Here is an 18269-nt window from a genome sequence, read left to right as displayed (position 1 = left end):
AATTGCCTCTATTGATTCAAAGAATGATTTGAGCAATTTGGTTGATGAACTTGGTGATCTTTCCGAGGATGAGGAAGTTGAAGAATCGAAAGATGAAGATGTATACCAAAATGAAGGCGAGAACAACCTTCAAGAAGTTTACGATTCTCTGCTAGAAGATTGTGGAAAATACGCCAAAGTTGTGAACCTTGCTGTGAAAAAGATAAAAAAAGGTTGATGAAGAACATAGGTGTATACTTGTGCAACTCAAGGAAGCAAAGTGTGAAGTAGAAGGACTCAAGGGAGAGTTGGTTGAAGTTTACTCTAAGATCAAGTTTCTTGAACTTGAAATTATTCAAGCTAATGTCAAGGTTGAGCGCATCTCTACCAAGAAACTTGACAATGTGCGTCTTCTCAAAAATCTTCACATGATAAGACCTGTTTGGGCTACATCGGAGAAGAAAGTTCTAGCAGCAAACCCGAGAAGGAAGTAAGGTTCGTATTAGTCAAGAATGATGCGAAACTCAAAGAAGTGAAGCCTGAGATTGAGACCCCTGCTGCTGTAAAAAGAACCATTGGTGCAAAACCAAAGGAAAAAGGGAAGTCATTACCCAAAAATCAAAGGGGGCCTCAAGTGAAGCATGTGTGTCATCACTGTGACATACAAGGGCACACAAGGCCGAATTGTTTCAAACTTCATGCACTCAAGAAGGCTGACTCTATGCGTGGCCAAGAAATTTCAATGAGAAGACCAAAGGGAGCACAAGCTAAGGGAGATAGTGAGGGACATCTCATTGGAGACGTTATGGAGATGTTGAAGAACATATCACTATGCCTTGCTAGCTTCACCCTGAGGTTTGAAAGTTATGTTGGTTGTACCCCGCCATCTAAGGCTCTCACCCAAAATACTCGTAAAGAGTAGGTGAAGAAGGGTACTTATGCATAATCACTTTCTATGCCCATACATTAATACTTCTGATGTTTAGGGTCATAGGTTCATGCATCATGACATACATAATCACCTTGTGTCATTGCTTCTAGTTTATAGCATGTTTCTCTTACAAGTTTTGTTTTGTACTTGTTGTTTTTGTTGATCTTACTTTATATGTTCTGTTTTTTAGTGTGTTGAAAAATTCAAAAACCCATAAAAATTGAAAAAAAAAATCTTTGAAAAAAGTTTGATCGCTTGTGTTGTGTATATTACATGAGAATTTGGCTTAGTACCTTCATACTAATGGCGTAGTGCATTTACAGCTTAGCTTGTTTTGTATGCACATATATCTGTGTGGGAAAAATCTTGAAAACTATGTGTAATTGTTGTAAATAGATCTTCAAGTTTGTTATGAATAATTGGTCAATAGTCTTGATGGTCTTGATACTTGCATAGACTTGTGCCTATATCTCTTCCCACTTTAATTTTACGTTTTTGCATTATAGCTCACCAAATGTAAATCTCAAAATGAAAAAGAGATTTTGAGCTGCAAAAGCGGTTGCACATACTAGTATTTGACTAGGAAAAAGAAAAAACAACTTTTTAATTGAAATGTATGGTGCTCAAAAAGCCAAAGGCTCATTCTCAATATTGAAATATCAAAAATTTCAAGCACCAATCTCAAAATGGGATGTATTATTCAAAAATTAATAAATTGTTATGATTTGTATAGAAACCATATGAAAAGCTTCTAAGATTTGTAATCATTTTCTTGTGGGAGGTTATATATATTCATTTCCATAATTGAGATAAACCACTTGACTTAATACCAGTTGTGTATGACTTGATTGAATTGATCATTGAAGTTTCATTCTAAACTAAGGACTATTCCACATTTGATACTCACCCACAACACACAAATTTAGTTCAATTAATGCTTATTTAATTTGTGTGACTGTAAATAATCAAATGTGATGTGTATGCTCAATTGCTTGCCAATCAAACCCAAAAAGATTTTTGATTATTTTATATGTTTTTGAAAGTGATTTTATACTTTCGTGCTTTAAGTTTTTGTTCAAAGTTCATTTTTGTGTTGATCTTCAAAAACTTGTTTAGAGGCCTTTTCGCGAGAAGCTTGCGACTAAGCACTTCCCACGGAAAGAGAAATTTACACATGATAGTTTTTAGACCCCTTAAAAACACAATTGGATTAACCTAGATAATTAGCCAAGTTGCTACTTAGTCCAATTTAACAAATCTAGGTTATCACAATCACAATAATCATATCATGCAAAGCAGCGGAAAGATAAATAACACAAAGATATGATCACCCAGGAGACTAAACCGGTAAAAATCTGGGGAGGATTTAACCTAGCTATCCTTAAGGTAAACCCGAATCCATTATCTTGAAAGAATAGAAGTTCATACAATAAGACTTACAAGCCCCCACCCTCAACTTCTTATTGCTACCCACCAGTAGAACTTACTGACACGACCACGTGCAAGCTCCGAATCCACGGACTCCTTCTTTCTTGGATTCACCACCAGATACAAGCACACCTGCTTGTGTTTCTTTAAACTTCAATGGCAGCAACTGAATTGATCATTAAGGTGTAGATAATATCTCCTCCTTGAAAACCCTAAGTTTGTGTAAAGGAAAGCTCCTTTAGATCTCACAAGAGATTTACACAAACAGCAATATGAGCAACACTAAAATGTGACTAGGGTTTGCCTTTTATACTTAGGACAAATTAGAAAACCCTAAACGTTTTAAACAAACTAGGGCTAAGGTGGAATTCTGCAGAAAAACGCCTCTGACCCGATTTTCGATTGATCGAGCCTAAGCCTCGATTGATCGAACTAGGCCAAGAAGCATAAAAGCCTTCTGCATTAACTTATTCCAACTTTACATAAATGAGACAACTTTGAGCAAGTCTAAACGTGACTAAACATATTGTTTTGATCATGGTTTGCCAACAATACACATTAGAGTTCTAAATACATAAAAACCTAAGCCTTTAGAACCTAACAACGCAAAATCTCTTCAAAGGTACCTTTCTTAACATACTTTTCAGCTTTTCATTTTAGATTATGCAGAATTTGTTTTAGGGTTCTTGAATTGGGGATTTTTGAAAAAGGGGTTGGGAACTATGATTTTGGGCAAATTTTTTCCAAAATTTGATTGGGCCGTGTCCCGTTTGTCTTATATGTATCTATGTTGGCCCCTTGTGGCAATTTGATAATGTATTTAGGCATATTTACATATGTTCATGCATTGCTCAATTGTGTAGTATAATGTTGCATTCTATGTGTTTGTTAAAATGCTCAAGTGGCATTTTTGAGTTGATTTGAACTCCAATGAGTTCCAATTTTTGGGTTTACCCTTGATTGAACTTGTTAAACATGTTTTGATCATTGGGTGTGTGTTTTACGCACTTTGACCCACATTTGCCTCACCATGCCTTGCCATGCATCACCTAGGCACACACCATGACACCTCATGCACACTAGATGCACACACATGCACAGTTACTATATTTTTCCATTTTGCTATTATTTGCATGGTTTAGCACTTATAGCATATTGTTTTAACTCTGTTCTGTTCTATTTTATGTCATTATACTTATGTTTGGACTAACTTGACACTAATCAAGTTTGTGTTCTATTTTTGTGGTTTTGCACTTGGTTCTTTTTGTTGTGTGTTTCCTTGTGCAGATGTCTCCAACCAAACACTCTCCTTCCAAGAAATCATCCAAATGTTCACGCACGGACTCTGACAACTTCAAGTTCATTGAGGTTGATATGGCTTATAACGATTGCTACAAACGAGCCACAATCATTATGGAAATAGTTGTTAGAATGGAGACTCTTGAGCACACTTGCATTCCTGATGTGTTCAAGGAAAGGACATGGACGAAGCCACTGAATCCGAGTGGAAATGTGTACTTAGAAATCATCAAAGAGTTCTTTTCAAATGCTAGTGGGGATGGAGACCATATTAATTGCTGGGTGAGACACAAGGAGTTTGTTATCACAAGAGAATCAATCCAAGAATTCCTTGTAGTTCGTCCACCTTCTCAACAGATTACTGTTCAGTATGATGATTGACTGGACTCTCTTGAGCCAATGGTGAGACTTCTTGGTGGTACACTAAACAATAAGTCAATGAACACCATTCCATTCAACTCGGAGATGAGAACTCTAGCATATGTCATGATCCACAATTTGTATCCGATCACCAACTTGATGACATTGTCCACTTCAAGGACAATTTTCTTATACGTTCTCTTCACACATAAAGAGATTGACATTTGTGGACACATCTTCCATCTCCTGACCAAGAGCATTGAAAAAAGGAACTCCATAACTATCATGCCATTCCCCACTCTTATTATGGGCCTCATTGCAAAGACAAGGCTCAAACTTTCGAGTGGTCTCACCATAGTACAAAGAGACTATCTCATTGGTGCTAACACTGTGACTAGAAGCAAAGCTCACATCACCGGATCCAAGAATGGCGTCTCACAAATACCAAGGGATCATGTTGAGGAAAAGGGTGGAAATACTGAAGAGGAGATTGACAGATTCACCTTAGCACTAGAAAGTTCTGCTCAACCATCCTCTCAAGCACAAGCATGGGGACCCAAACGTCTTGATCACCTCATCGCTAGGGTAGAGCAGATGTATACAATGCTTGACTCCCATGTGCAGCACACTGCGGACCAGTTTGCATACATCCAAGGTTAGATTACTGCTCTATCTTCTTAGATTGAGGATATATCGATGGCGTAGGGATCGATTCAGAGTCCAAGTAGTTCTAGCCTCTTTGGCCATTCCGGTTAAAAAGGGAGAGAAAATTTTGAGGGGGAGTATGCACAGTTGAGGGGGAGAAGAGCATAGTCATAGCTATTGGTTTATTGTTGGCGGTTTAGCATTTTTATGTTTGGTTTAAACTTTATTAGTTTTTATAACTCTTGGATATTTTTATTGCTTTCCTTTAAAGCTTAAGTACTTTGTTGTTGTTTTTTTTTTTTTTTAATTTTTTTTTCCTTAAGTTTAATATCCAGTACTTGTGTTTATTTAATTGCTTTGTAGCAATTTTTTAGTACTTTTAGATGTTGCTAAACTATCTTAGGTACCTCACACTTGTACCCTCGTAGGATCTTGTATCCTAGATGCAAATACTCCATGTATTTTGCATTGATTGTGTGTTGGACATGCAATTGATCACTGTGATAGGTCTTTATTGCATTGCATGTCCGGATGAGCATTTACTAGCTAATTGTTCATTGTAGTCATTCTTTAATGACTGACCTTGTTTGATCAAGATATGCTTAATGTTATATAGTGTTTATAAACTTGATCGCTCTTTACTTGCTCATATATGTACCATGTATTCAACTTGTCATAAGCTTAATGAAAGTTTTGTTTGTGTGCAAGTGTTTCAAGTTACAAGTATATACATGCAAGTACATCACAGCTTCTAGATTAGGTGTGAGTGGGTTTTACCACTGTTCCCAAACTCATGTTTAAGTCTAGAGTCTATTTTAGGGGTTTTGTCACAGAATAGCCAAAGGGGGAGATTGTAAAGTTGTAATTTACAACTAGTTTATGTTGGCTTTAATTCCTTGCCAAATTTTATTGTAATTTTGTTCAATCTTATATACCTTGTATTTCATGTGGGATTTATTTGTAAGGGTTGTGTGTGAGAAAAAAAGAGTGTCAAGACTCAAGGCAATTGAAGACTAAAGCTGTTTTCATGGGTAGCTCACAAGTAGGCTTCCCACGAAGTGAAGCATGTGCCCTGCACATGACTGGAATGCGAAGAGTCAGGATAGGATGGAGACAGTTGGTTTTCGCGAGTGTCTCGCGGGTAAGGCCTTCTCGCGAGATACCTGTAAAACATTCTGTTTTACTAAACTGTCATATCTGATACACACTTCTGTACCCACACTATATATACCCCCATTACCCACAAATGTTGAGGTGTGCTTCTGAGAGAAAACCCTAGCCACAAACCTTGAGAGTTAGAGATTGTTATACCCACAATTCTCTACACAATTCATTGTGGATTTTCCTTAACTACTACCTCTCCATTTCCATACCCTTGAGAGGTTGATAGCCCAAACACTTACCACACCTTTTCAGAGTGTCAAGTGAGGTTTTGGTGCTGCTAGGAAGCAATGGAAGAAGCCAAGCTTTGGCAGATGTAATCAGGCGTATTGCAGGATCCAAAAAGCTAGACAAGACACGGTTCCGAGAAATCTTGTTGGAGTAGGAGTTTAGAAGGCTTAGGTGCATTGGGTAGATTAGGCTTGGAGGGCCTCTTACTACTCATGTATCCCAACTAATTGTCTACTAATGTATCCCCTTGCATTTACTCTATTCCACACCTAGTATAAGTTAGAGTAAAATCAATCGAGGCATAATATTTAATTTGGGGGTCTAAACAGCTCTTGTATTTTTAACACAAATCCAAGCTTTTCAGAAACCAAAAGCAAATTTTTGACAAGGGGAAAGCCATGAAGTGGGTTGAATTATGGGGGAAAGAGAAGAACCCAAGGCTATATGGCTAGATTGCTTTGGTACAGCTCTCCCACCTATAAAGGATGTGAACAACAGTAAGAAAACAATGGACATGGAAGCCATGGGAGAGGATGAATGGAGAATGGTAGTGCTGTTTTCAGTATTCAACTAATAGGTAAGATGGATCAACAAAGACTTTTCAGCGCTGTCCTTTATGGAACAAATGCATGGTTGACAAAAAATCACACATTTTTCTTAGTTGGCTGAGCGACAAGTCTTCCTTGACACTTGATTTAGAATGGAGGATAGAAAGTGACAAAAAAGAAAAAAGAAAATGTGAAAAAAGGAAAGAAAAGATTAATGTTGATAGACATGTCAACTTCAATATTTTGATCTGATCCTCAAATTGAAATTATTTTCTTAGAAATGGTATAGTTATTCATATAAACTAGCACAATACATAGTTATGCATACGTACAAATGTATTTAAGTACATGGATGCACACGAATAAGCTGAAAAGATTTAAAAAAAAAAAAAAAAAAGCCTAGAATACTTCATTTCATCAAATGAGAACAGGAAGAACTGGAGATGGAGGGACTGGAATATTCATTATCCCTTCCAACATCAAGATTACATGGTAGTATTGTTTTCAGTATTCAACTAATAGGTAAGATGGATCAACAAAGACTTTTCAGTGCTGTCCTTTATGGAACAAATGCATGGTCGACAAAATATCACACATTTTTCTCTGTTGACTGAGCGACAAGTCTTCCTTGACACTTGATTTAGAATGGAGGATAGAAAGTGACAAAAAAGAAAAAAGAAAATGTGAGCAAGGTGAAAGAAAAAAAAAAAAAAAAAAAAAAAAAAAAAAAAAAAAAAAAAAAAAAAAAAAAAGAGGGAAAGAAGAGATTAATGTTGATAGACATGTCAACTTCAATATTTTGATCCGACCCTCAAACTAAAATTATTTTCTTAGAAATGGTATAGTTATTCATATAAACTAGCACAATACATAGTTATGCATATGTACAACTGTATTTAAGTGCATGGATGCACACGAATAAGCTGAAAAGATTAAAAAAAACAAAAAAAGTCTAGAATACTTCATTTCATCAAATGAGAATAGGAAGAACTAGAGATGGAGGGACTGGAATATTCATTGTCCCTTCCAACATCAAGATTACACTTTTCATTAAAGGACGCAAAGCTGGATCTTCTTGAATGCACCATAAACCCACCTTCACCATTCTTTTCGGTGCCATGATGTCTACATTTTCATCTTCCACAAGTTTATCCAACTCTCCGGCCATATAGCAATTATATACCCAAGTAGAAAGAATTATCTCATCTGCCGTTGGAACATTTATGTAAGGTTGAATTTAATCAACCATTTTATTGGCTTTATTCCGTGTCAAATTTGCTTGTATTTCAGCATTTAATAACCCTATATTTAGGTGGGCTTGTTGTAAGGGTAGTGAGTGAGATAGAGTGAAGTTTGCTTAAGAGTGTGCAAGAAAACAGAGACTCGCGGCTTGGCCTCACGGGTGACTCGCGACTTCAAGCCGCCAGACGCAGCACACGTGCCAAGCATGCCAGAAGGTGAACAGTCATGCTAGCTGGAGCACTACAGGACAAAACAAGACAATTGGCCATACGGTTATCTCGCAACTGGATCTTGCGACTCAGTCAAGTCGCGAGGTTAAGCCACGAGCCACCCCTGTTTTGTAAATCCTGACATTTCACATTCCTCTCTTACTCCAATATAAATACCCCTTTTACCCACAAATGAAAGAGAGGTTCCAGAGATAATTTTGAGAGAGAAACCCTAAAGAAAAACAAGATTGATTCACCCACAATCTATACATTAGAGTCTCTTCAAATTCCTCAACTCTCTTCCTCTCCATTGTCAAATCCTTGAGAGGCATTTTACCAAACCTTGTTTTCACCATATTCATCACTGTGAGAGGGCTATTTGGATTTCTGGGAAGCAGTTAGGAAGGAACCAATCTACATTGGTTGATGCTATGGTCTAGTAGCGGAATCCGGGAAGCTAGAAAAGAAAAAGGTTCGGCGCAACCTCGTTGGAGCAAGAAGCTTGGAGGGCTTAGGTGCACTGGGTAAATTAGGCTTGGAGGGTCTATTGCTATCCATGTATCCCAACTATATTTTCTAGTGGATTGTTTACCGCTTGGAGGGTGGCGGAGAGGTTTTACGCCGAGGGCTTCGGTTTCCTCTTCGATAACACATCGCGTGTTATCTTTGTGTTTGCATCTTTCTTCCCTTTTATCTTTGCCTTTTTATCTGCTGTGGGTTGTGATTTTAATTTGGCTTAGATAGTTTTTCCAATTCCATATTATAGCTTATGTTAATTTTCCGCACACTAGTTGTTTGACATAATGCTTGAATTGGTTAAGTTGTAATTTGGGAGTCTAAACGTTCAAGGGTGTTTATACACATATTTGAACTTTCAATTGGTATCAGAGCAGTTACACTTTTATTGGTTTCAATACCATTGTGTGATCCTTGACTCCTTATTGAGATGGATCGGTCTCAATCCCTAAATGCACCTCCATATTTTGATGGTAGTAATTATGTTTTTTGGAAGGTTCGCATGAGAGCATTTCTTTGCTCAATTGATGAATCTGTTTGGGATGCTGTTGAGATTGGTTGGACCAGACCTGGGATAAGGCAGCATTCGCTGCATCCAATGCTAACAGTAAAGCACTCAATGCTATTTTCTGTGGTGTGTCTCCAGATGAATTTCACAGGATCTCCCACATTACCGTTGCCAAAGAAGCATGGGAGATATTGGAAACCACCTACGAAGGCACGAAGAAAGTGAAAGACACCAAGTTGCAAATGCTGACCACTCGGTTTGAGGAGCTCAAAATGAGTGAGGATGAGTCCTTTGACTCTTTCTATGGGAAGCTAAATGAGGTGGTTGTCAGCAAGTTCAATTTGGGGGAGAAAACGGAGGATTCTAAAATTGTAAGGAAGATCCTTCGATCATTGCCGGAAAGTTTTCGTGCTAAAGTGACAGCGATTGAAGAGAGCAAGGACCTTGATGACATCAAAGTCCAGGAGCTGGTTGGTTCTCTTCAGACTTATGAGATGTTGCTGCCCAATCAACGGAAGAGTAAATCTCTTGCTCTTAAGACCATTAATGAGAAGGTGGAAGATCAAGACTCATCGGGAGAAGATGTGGTTGACAAAGATGTTGCATACCTTGTTAAAAATTTCAGAAAGTTCTTGAAATTCAAAAATAATGGCAAATTTGGTGATAAAAGAAAATTCCAAAGTTCTGGAAGGGAGAAAAGGGAATTCAAAAAGAAAGATGGAAAAGAATCCCAACCTACACAAGGTGTCACTTGTTTCGAATGTAACGGGCATGGACACTTTAAGAAAGAATGTCCGAATTATTTGAAATCGAAAGGCAAAGTGTATGCCACGACATTGAGTGACTCGGATTCATCTGACTCAGAATCTGAAGAAAGCTGTGATGGAGAGGGGAACTATTCAGCTTTTATGACTATTGCTCATGTTGAGTCTTCAGATGAGTTGAATCTGCTTGTACGAGACCTTGGAGAACATAGTGATGATGAATCACTGGGAATTGTTGAAGAATCAGATGCTGAAGAAGATGAAAGCACAGCAAATCTTCAAGAGAATTATAACTCACTCTTGGAGAAGTCGGGTGAGTACACAAGGGTGGCCAAGGCTGCTGTGAGAAAAATGAAGAAGGCAAAGGAGGACTACAAAAGTCTCCTAATCCGATATAGGGAGGCCAAATGTGAGATAGAAATACTGAATGGTGAGCTGTCCGAAACTTACACAAAAGTGAGATTTCTTGAGTAAGAGGTTGTGCAAGCAAATGCTAAAATAGAGAGGGTCACCACCAAGAAGCTAGATGATGTTATTTCATCTCAAAAGAGCTTTTCAGACAAATCCGGGTTGGGATATACCGGAGGAAGTAGCTCATCTGGAAATGTCACTAAAGAAGTGAAGTTTATAAAGGCCAAAGAATCAGTTGATGTTGGTCCTACTGAAGAGAAGCCCAAGATGGAGGAGAAGAGAAATGTGGGGAACCAACGGTTGTTGAATTCCCGTAATCAATCTGTGGGCAGGTCTGAATCTCGTGCCAAGTCACGTCCACGACCACAAAGAGGTCCTAGAGCAACTTATGTGTGTCATTATTGCGGACTTCAAGGGCATACTCGACCAAATTGCCAAAAGCTGAGAGCAAAGAATAGTGCAACTCCTCAAAGGTCACGAGGACCTAGAAATGATAGAAGAAATTGGGCAGGTGAACAATCTAGAGATCAAAATGGTGATCCCGGAATGATGAACGTGATGAAGATGATTGGTGCATTCACCAACTGCTTGGAAAGCTTCTCACGAAGGTTTGAAAGCCCTAACTCCTGTACCCAATCCTATAAGGAAATCACCCCAAACGCAAGTGACGTGTGGGTGAAAAAGGGTACTCATGCATAAGCATTACAACATGTCCATGCATTAATACTTCCTATGCTTTGCGACGATGTTTGTTTGTTTGCTTGTTGTTTTTGCCGATGGTTGTTTGCTTGTCTACTTGTGCATACTTTTGATTTTTTTTTTTTTTTTTGATCAATCTTTTTCTTCTAGTGTCAAAAATCCAAAAATCACATAAAAAATTAGAAAATCAAAAAGTTTGATTGACATTGTTGAGCTTTTGTCTCAAAACCTGTTTTGCCTTGTACCTTTGTGCTAATGGCTTTGTGCATTTTCGAGCATTGCTTGTTTCTTTGCACTCATATCACTGTGGGAGAAATCTTGAAATCTATGTGATTGTTGTAAATAGATCTTCAAACTTGTCATGAATGATTAGTGAATGGTTATGATGATCTTGAGACATGCATAGACTTGTGTCTATATATCTTCCCACTCTTTATTTTTGTTTTTGCTAAAAAGAGCTCACCAAATGTAAATCTCCAAATGAAAAGAGATATTGAGCTGCAAAAGCCTGTCGCACATTCTAGTATTCGACTAGGAAAAAGGGTAAGCGACCTAAAATTAAAGTGAATGTTTATTCAAAAAGCCAAAGGCTAGTTCATTAAAGTGAAATATCAAATATCACTCTCACAATGAGAGGTGATTGTCTCAAAAGATCAAAAAGATCAAATGTTATGATTGAAAGTGGAGTCAAATGTAAAGCTCCAAGATATGTTATCAAGTTTTGTGGGAGGTCATATATACATATTTCTATAATTGAGATGGATCACATGATCTAGTGCTAATTGTGTATGCCTTGGTTGAATTAATCATTGAAGCTTCACATTAAACTAAGGACTATCTCATTGTCGATATCCACACACAACACACAAGTTTATGTTCAATAAATGCCATATTCATTTGTGTGATTGTACTTGATGAAATGTGTTTTCACATGCTCAATATTTGTTAATTCAAGCACAAAAAGATCTTTGAGTGTTTTAGGTGTTTTTGGAAAGTATTTTGTTAGAAAAATCTGAAAATTTTCAAAAATCCATTTTTGCCCTGTTTTGGCGACTCAATCGCGGGTAATTCAAGTCGCGTGCCTCAGTCACGTGTTCGCGGGTCATATTTGGCGATTTGTTCGCGAGTGGAAGGTCCAGTCACGAGGGTTACTCAGAGATTTTCGCGGCTCAGCTCACGACTCTCTCGCGGGTAGACCTTCCAGTCGCGAAAAACACTTAGAAAATTTTTTCAACTTTTGTCTTTGAGTGTTTTGGCGGCTTGAATTGGTGACTTTGTGGCGACTCACTTCAGTCGCGAAAAACGCGTGTTTGGCAAAAGTAGGGACAGTTTTTAAATCTTTTTCAGTTTTCCCCTCGAACTTTTGTGACTATTCATCTTCTCTCACAACTGTCTCCTTCCCAAACACTCCGTGCTCCCATTTCCAAACTCCATTGTTGCGTGTTTTCTGCTCAAAATCTTCAAGTAACAGGTATGGGTTTTCTTTCTTGAACTCCTTTCTACTTGATTTTGTGTTTTTCCCCCTTGATTATTCGCATTTGTTTATGTTTTTGAGATGGGTTTGTGTTTCAGCTATTGCTCTATGTTCATGCTTAGCTTGTGGATGCTGTTGCTTGAGTTTGAAATTATTTTAGTTGTTGTTTTTGGTCTTCATCTTGTGCTTAGCTAATTTTTTTTTTGGTTACTCATTTTATCTAAACTTGTGCTGATGAGTTGATTCAAAATGTTCCTATTGTAGATGTGAAGTTTACTGTACTGAATGTGCATGTTCTATTGTGTGAATCTATTGGGAGTATCTGTGAGTTTTACTATGCTGATTATGAGTCATGTCATTTTCATCCCATTGTATGTCTCAGTGACATATATCTGTCTTTAGGATGTTTTCTATCTCTGCTGCTTTAATACTCCCCTGCATTCTCCCTGTTGTTCTTGTGTTTTCTCTTTTAGGCTTGTTCATCCATGTGGCTATTTTAAGTAGCATAAGGTTTAAGTGTTTAAGTTCATCTGTGTGGTTGCATTTTTTTTGTTGTTAATGACATAGTACTGATTAGTTCTGCACATGTATTACTCTATGTTGTTGTGGCCTCTTCTGATTGTTCACAGATGGCACCTTCATCCCCAAAGAAGAAAACACATGTAAAGAAGGTAGATAAGAGGATGAAAATGGACCCTAACTTGTTCAGGTCTGTTTCCCACTTTGAGAGATACAAGGATTTCTTCTTAAAAGCAGGAATTATTCAAGAAAGGTTTGTGGATTTGGAGGATTTAAGGAACACGTTTATCCCCAACTGTTTTGAAGGGAAAGGATGGGAAAAGTTTCTGAGTGATCTCCCTGTAGTGTGTGAACCCCTGATTAGGGAATTTTATTCAAATGCTGTGATAAGGGAGGATGATCTAAGCTGCTGGGTTAGAGGTAAAGAGTTCACTTTGGATGCACATGACATTGATGATGTACTAGGTCTTGAAGGATTAGAAGATCAGGAGTTTGTCAATTACAAAGATAGGATAGTGTCTATTGAAACTGTTCAACAGAGGATAGGTGGACAAAGAGAAGGGAAATGTCTGAATACCACAGCTTTTCCAGTGGACATGAGGTGTCTAACTATAATCATGATGTTTAACCTATATCCTATAAGGAAGTTGACTACAATCAACTGTGCAAGAGCAATTTTTCTGATAGATCTCAAAGAAAAGTCATTCATTGACATCAGTTCCCACATATATGACACTATTGTGGATAAGACTAGAACCACTTCTAGGCCAAAACTGATCTTCCCTAGTTTGTTGATAAGGATCTTTAGAAAGAAGGGTGTTCCAATCCCTCGAGTCATCAGTCTCATGTCCACACCTTCTGCAATTAACAAGCTTACCTTCAAAAGGATAAGTGTTCGGCTTCTAGGTGAAGAAGATGAAGGTGATGAAGGAGAGGGTGTCCCAATGGAGACTGAGGCAGAGGCAGCAGGGCATGCATCAACCTCAACACCCAGGAGGAGTGGCAAAAGGACTAGAGCATCAACTTCTTCAGATACACCTCCAGATGCTTTTCAAATCATTCTGAAACGACTTGATGGGATCAGAGGAGTCCAGACTGAGCACTCTAAGAGGATGAGAGCCATGCAAAACCAGATTGATATTTTGTCTGCAAAACTTGACAGCTTCACCACCCAGCATGGACAGTGACCCTTTGGCCATTCCGGTCAAAAAGGGGGAGATGTTCTTTCTGTTGTTAATGAGATTGTTGATGAGAAGCAGAAAAGCAGCTCTTAAGGGGGAGTAATGTGTTGAGGGGGAGTTGTCAAAATCAGAGACATTGTTTATATATGCTTATGTTTTGGGTATTTAATGTTTATATAGGTGTGATACACTGTGGTTTTTGGTGTGTTCTTGTTTCTAACTCATAACTTATAATCTTGGTTTAATCTTTTATATACATTGTTGATGTTATTCAACCTATTGTGTTTTGTTGATCTTGGTTTAATATTGTGTTTGTACCCATGTGCTTATGTAAACTTTTAGCGTTAATGTTTTTATGCATATTCTGTAGGCTTTATGGTTTGTACCTTGCTTAATGCAGCCTTTTATGCTATGTTGAAATCAGTACTTCTATCTAAATGTCTTGCATTTTGATTTATGTACTGTCACTCTTGTGCCCTTGTAGGATTGTTCCTAGATGCATGTACTTTGTGTATTATGCATTGGTTGAGTGTTGAGCATATAAGTATCTTGCCTTGTTCTTGTTAAGTTGTATGTTCAAGTGTTCATTCCAAGTGTGAATGAGCACTGTGATCACTACCTTGTGGTGATTACTTGGTTGATCAAGCCTTGATTTGAATCTTCACTTCATCTTTGCTTGATCACCTTAAGCTTGTTTCATATGCATTTCATGTTTTTCTGCATACAATGATCATGGTGTATTGTTGTATTTCATGAGTTTCATGTTCTTATGATTCAAGTGCTTCACAGCTTCCAGAGTTAGGTGTGAATGAGTTTTGTTCAACTATTCCCAACTCACATGTTAAGTCTAGAGTTTGTTTTAGGGTTTTGTCACGGAATAGCCAAAGGGGGAGATTGTAAGGTTGAATTTAATCAACCATTTTATTGGCTTTATTCCGTGCCAAATTTGCTTGTATTTCAGCATTTAGTAACCCTGTATTTAGGTGGGCTTGTTGTAAGGGTAGTGAGTGAGATAGAGTGAAGTTTGCTCAAGAGTGTGTAAGAAAACAGAGACTCGCGGCTTGGCCTCACGGGTGACTCGCGACTTTAAGCCGCCAGACGCAGCACACGTGCCAAGCATGCCAGAAGTTGAACAGTCATGCTAGTTGGAGCACTACAGGACAACTGGCCATACGGTTATCTCGCAACTGGATCTCGCGACTCAGTCAAGTCGCGAGGTTAAGCCGCGAGCCACCCCTGTTTTGTAAATCCTGACATTTCACATTCCTCTCTTACTCCAGTATAAATACCCCTTTTACCCACAAATGAAAGAGAGGTTCCAGAGAGAATTTTGAGAGAGAAACCTTAAAGAAAAACAAGATTGATTCACCCACAATCTATACATTAGAGTCTCTTCAAATTCCTCAACTCTCTTCCTCTCCATTGTCAAATCCTTGAGAGGCATTTTACCAAACCTTGTTTTCACCATATTCATCACTGTGAGAGGGCTATTTGGATTTCTGGGAAGCAGTTAGGAAGGAACCAATCTACATTGGTTGATGCTACGGTCTAGTAGCGGAATCCGGGAAGCTAGAAAAGAAAAAGGTTCGGCGCAACCTCGTTGGAGCAAGAAGCTTGGAGGGCTTAAGTGCACTGGGTAGATTAGGCTTGGAGGGTCTATTGCTGTCCATGTATCCCAACTATATTTTCTAGTGGATTGTTTACCGTTTGGAGGGCGGCGGAGAGGTTTTACGCCGAGGGCTTCGGTTTCCTCTTCGTTAACACATCGCGTGTTGTCTTTGTGTTTGCATCTTCCTTCCCTTTTATCTTTGCCTTTTTATCTGCTGTGGGTTGTGATTTTAATTTGGCTTAGATAGTTTTTCCAATTCCATATTATAGCTTATATTAATTTTCCGCACACTAGTTGTTTGACATAATGTTTGAATTGGTTAAGTTGTAATTTGGGGGTCTAAACGTTCATGGGTGTTTATACACATATTTGAACTCTCAATTTATTTCTATACTGCTTCTACAACAAACTATCTCCAAAAGCACAATACCAAAACTGTATGTGTCTGCTTTAACAGATACTAAGGCATTCTTTTGCCATTCAGGTGCCAAGTACCCAGCTTTTGCTTCAATTCCCATAGTGGTTCTTGATTGATTTGGCACTAACAGCTTTGCCAACCCAAAATCAGATATCTTTGCAGTCCATGTATCATCCAAGAGTATGTTTTGAGGCTTTATATTGCAGTGGATGATACGAACTTCACACTCTTCATGCAGATAGAGAATCCCTTTTGGCAACATCAAGGGCAATTCTCACTCTTTCTTTCTAAATGGGGCGCATCTCAGCCTTGAAGAGAAGATCTGCTAACGAGCCATTACTCATGAATTTGTAAACTAGAAGCTTCCTAGAGCCCTCAATACAAAAACCAAGTAATCGAATCAAGTTTCTGTGATGAGTTCATGCAATTGCAGTCATCTCAGCTCGAAATTCCCTTTGCCCTTCTTCCACTACTTTCTCTAGTCTTTTAACAGCATAGCTTCGTTACCTTCAAATATAGTCCCTTTATAAACAGCTCCAAAAAAACCCCTACCTAACTCTTCCTTGAAGTCATCTGTTGCTTTCTCAAGCTCGCTATAAGAAAATGATCTAGAGTTAACTCTTCAGTTAATCCCAAATTTGCATTTCCCAACAGCCTTCTATACCTGAAAAGTTGACGCCTGTATCTGAAGAAACTACAGATTGCAAAGATGAAACAAAAGCATGAAATGGAACCCAAACTTACAGAAAGAATCAAAATCAGACTTCTTTTGCTTTCAGTCAAGACCGTTGGAGCTAATGGGGGATTATGGTCTGGTAATGGTATTCTGAGATCATCCCTTATCACCTTAAAGAAGGCAGTATATGAAAAATTATCACTTACTCTGCCATATCTTAGTGGAAGCTTAAATTTGGTACACTCATCACCTGTATACAATACCGCCCCACATTTACAATCTTCCAAGCAAGATTTGCAACAATCTTCCTTCTCCATTTGTACCACCGAGTAAGGATAATCACTCCACCACAGATTCTCTAAAGGAACAATACTGTACAACATTGATGGATGTTTACTGCGTCTGCAATCATCGTCACTTGAGTTCTTGTAACAGCCCAGGAACAACTTACTGGCGTTAATGAAATGAAATCCAGGATAGCATTTACAGACATCTTTGTTGCCCATGCCTGAGCAGTAACTGTTGAATCCACAGATACCCTTGACTTCACATAGGTTAGACAATGCGGACCACTCCAGCAACACATCAGAGCCATTACTGCTCTCAAAGCGGTGTAAATACAATCTAAATATCCCATCTGCATCGAGTGTTGCACGATGGATAGCAGTCCTATTCTTGCTAGGGTAGGAGCTATTTGCCAAAATGTGTTCACGCAAATCACCACCACTAAGGAATAGAATGCCTATATGACTAAGAATAAGCTGTACATTGAAACCGCTATTAGGAGTGTCAGATGACCGATAAGCATCATCTGATTCCGCCGAGCTATTTACAGGGTAGCCAACAAGGTTTCCATCTTTCTGCATTTGAAGGAAAAATCTTCCACTTGATTGGTCTGATGTAGACACGCTAGAAACCAGTTTATACCCAGAAGAAAGATTCTGACCTCCTAGTATGGTGTCAGTTGGAAAATCAAAGCTCTCCCAAATGACAGAGAAATCATTGCCGTAGAGAACAAAATTACCAGAATCAAGCATAGCAGCTGAAACTAAAGGAGCAGGATCAAGCATTTGAGGAATTAACTTTTCTATGCCTTTCTCAATTTTTAGCAGCAGCTTACCATCTCTAGTTAAGTCCAGAGAAGCGTTTGAGGAGACAGGTGGGTCATCTCGATTTGCTGTCCAAATTATTGTTTTCTCAGTTTGATGAATCAACCATATTCCAATAAGAAAGCCATCACCTTGTTGGTAGAAACCAAATGCAAAAAGACCAGAAGGTGAGAGCCAAGAAGTATGGTTTGCACTGGGGGAAAGCGAAGACCCTAAGTTGATCACATTGGAGTGGTTTTGCCGAGCGCTTGAATCAATTGAAAGTGAGAAAACAAGCAGTAAGAGTAGAACTGGTTTGGAAATGGAAGTCATGAGATAAAGAATGAAAGAGGAGTATTAAGAGAATTTTGTC

General features: G+C 38.5%; 1 protein-coding gene across 1 annotated transcript; it reads right to left on the bottom strand.

Annotated features, from left to right (window-relative positions):
* Positions 1-16430: 16430 nt before the first annotated feature.
* On the bottom strand, positions 16431-18269 carry LOC115950778 (G-type lectin S-receptor-like serine/threonine-protein kinase LECRK1). The gene is made up of 2 exons (XM_031068019.1): positions 16877-18269; positions 16431-16796 (listed from the first exon to the last, which is right to left on the bottom strand). Exons 1-2 carry the CDS (start codon positions 18227-18229, stop codon positions 16791-16793), a joined length of 1359 nt encoding a protein of 452 aa, XP_030923879.1. The 5' UTR covers positions 18230-18269; the 3' UTR covers positions 16431-16790.

Source organism: Quercus lobata, chromosome 6 (assembly GCF_001633185.2).
Source record: "Quercus lobata isolate SW786 chromosome 6, ValleyOak3.0 Primary Assembly, whole genome shotgun sequence".
Taxonomy (NCBI): domain Eukaryota; kingdom Viridiplantae; phylum Streptophyta; class Magnoliopsida; order Fagales; family Fagaceae; genus Quercus; species Quercus lobata.
The sequence above is the reverse complement of the archived record's forward strand: the minus strand, read 5'-3'. Positions and strand labels throughout refer to the sequence as shown.

What these genes read in the sequence shown, in the direction of transcription:
- LOC115950778 (XM_031068019.1), bottom strand. Translation starts at nt 18,229, where the DNA reads ATGACTTCCATTTCCAAACCAGTTCTACTCTTACTGCTTGTTTTCTCA.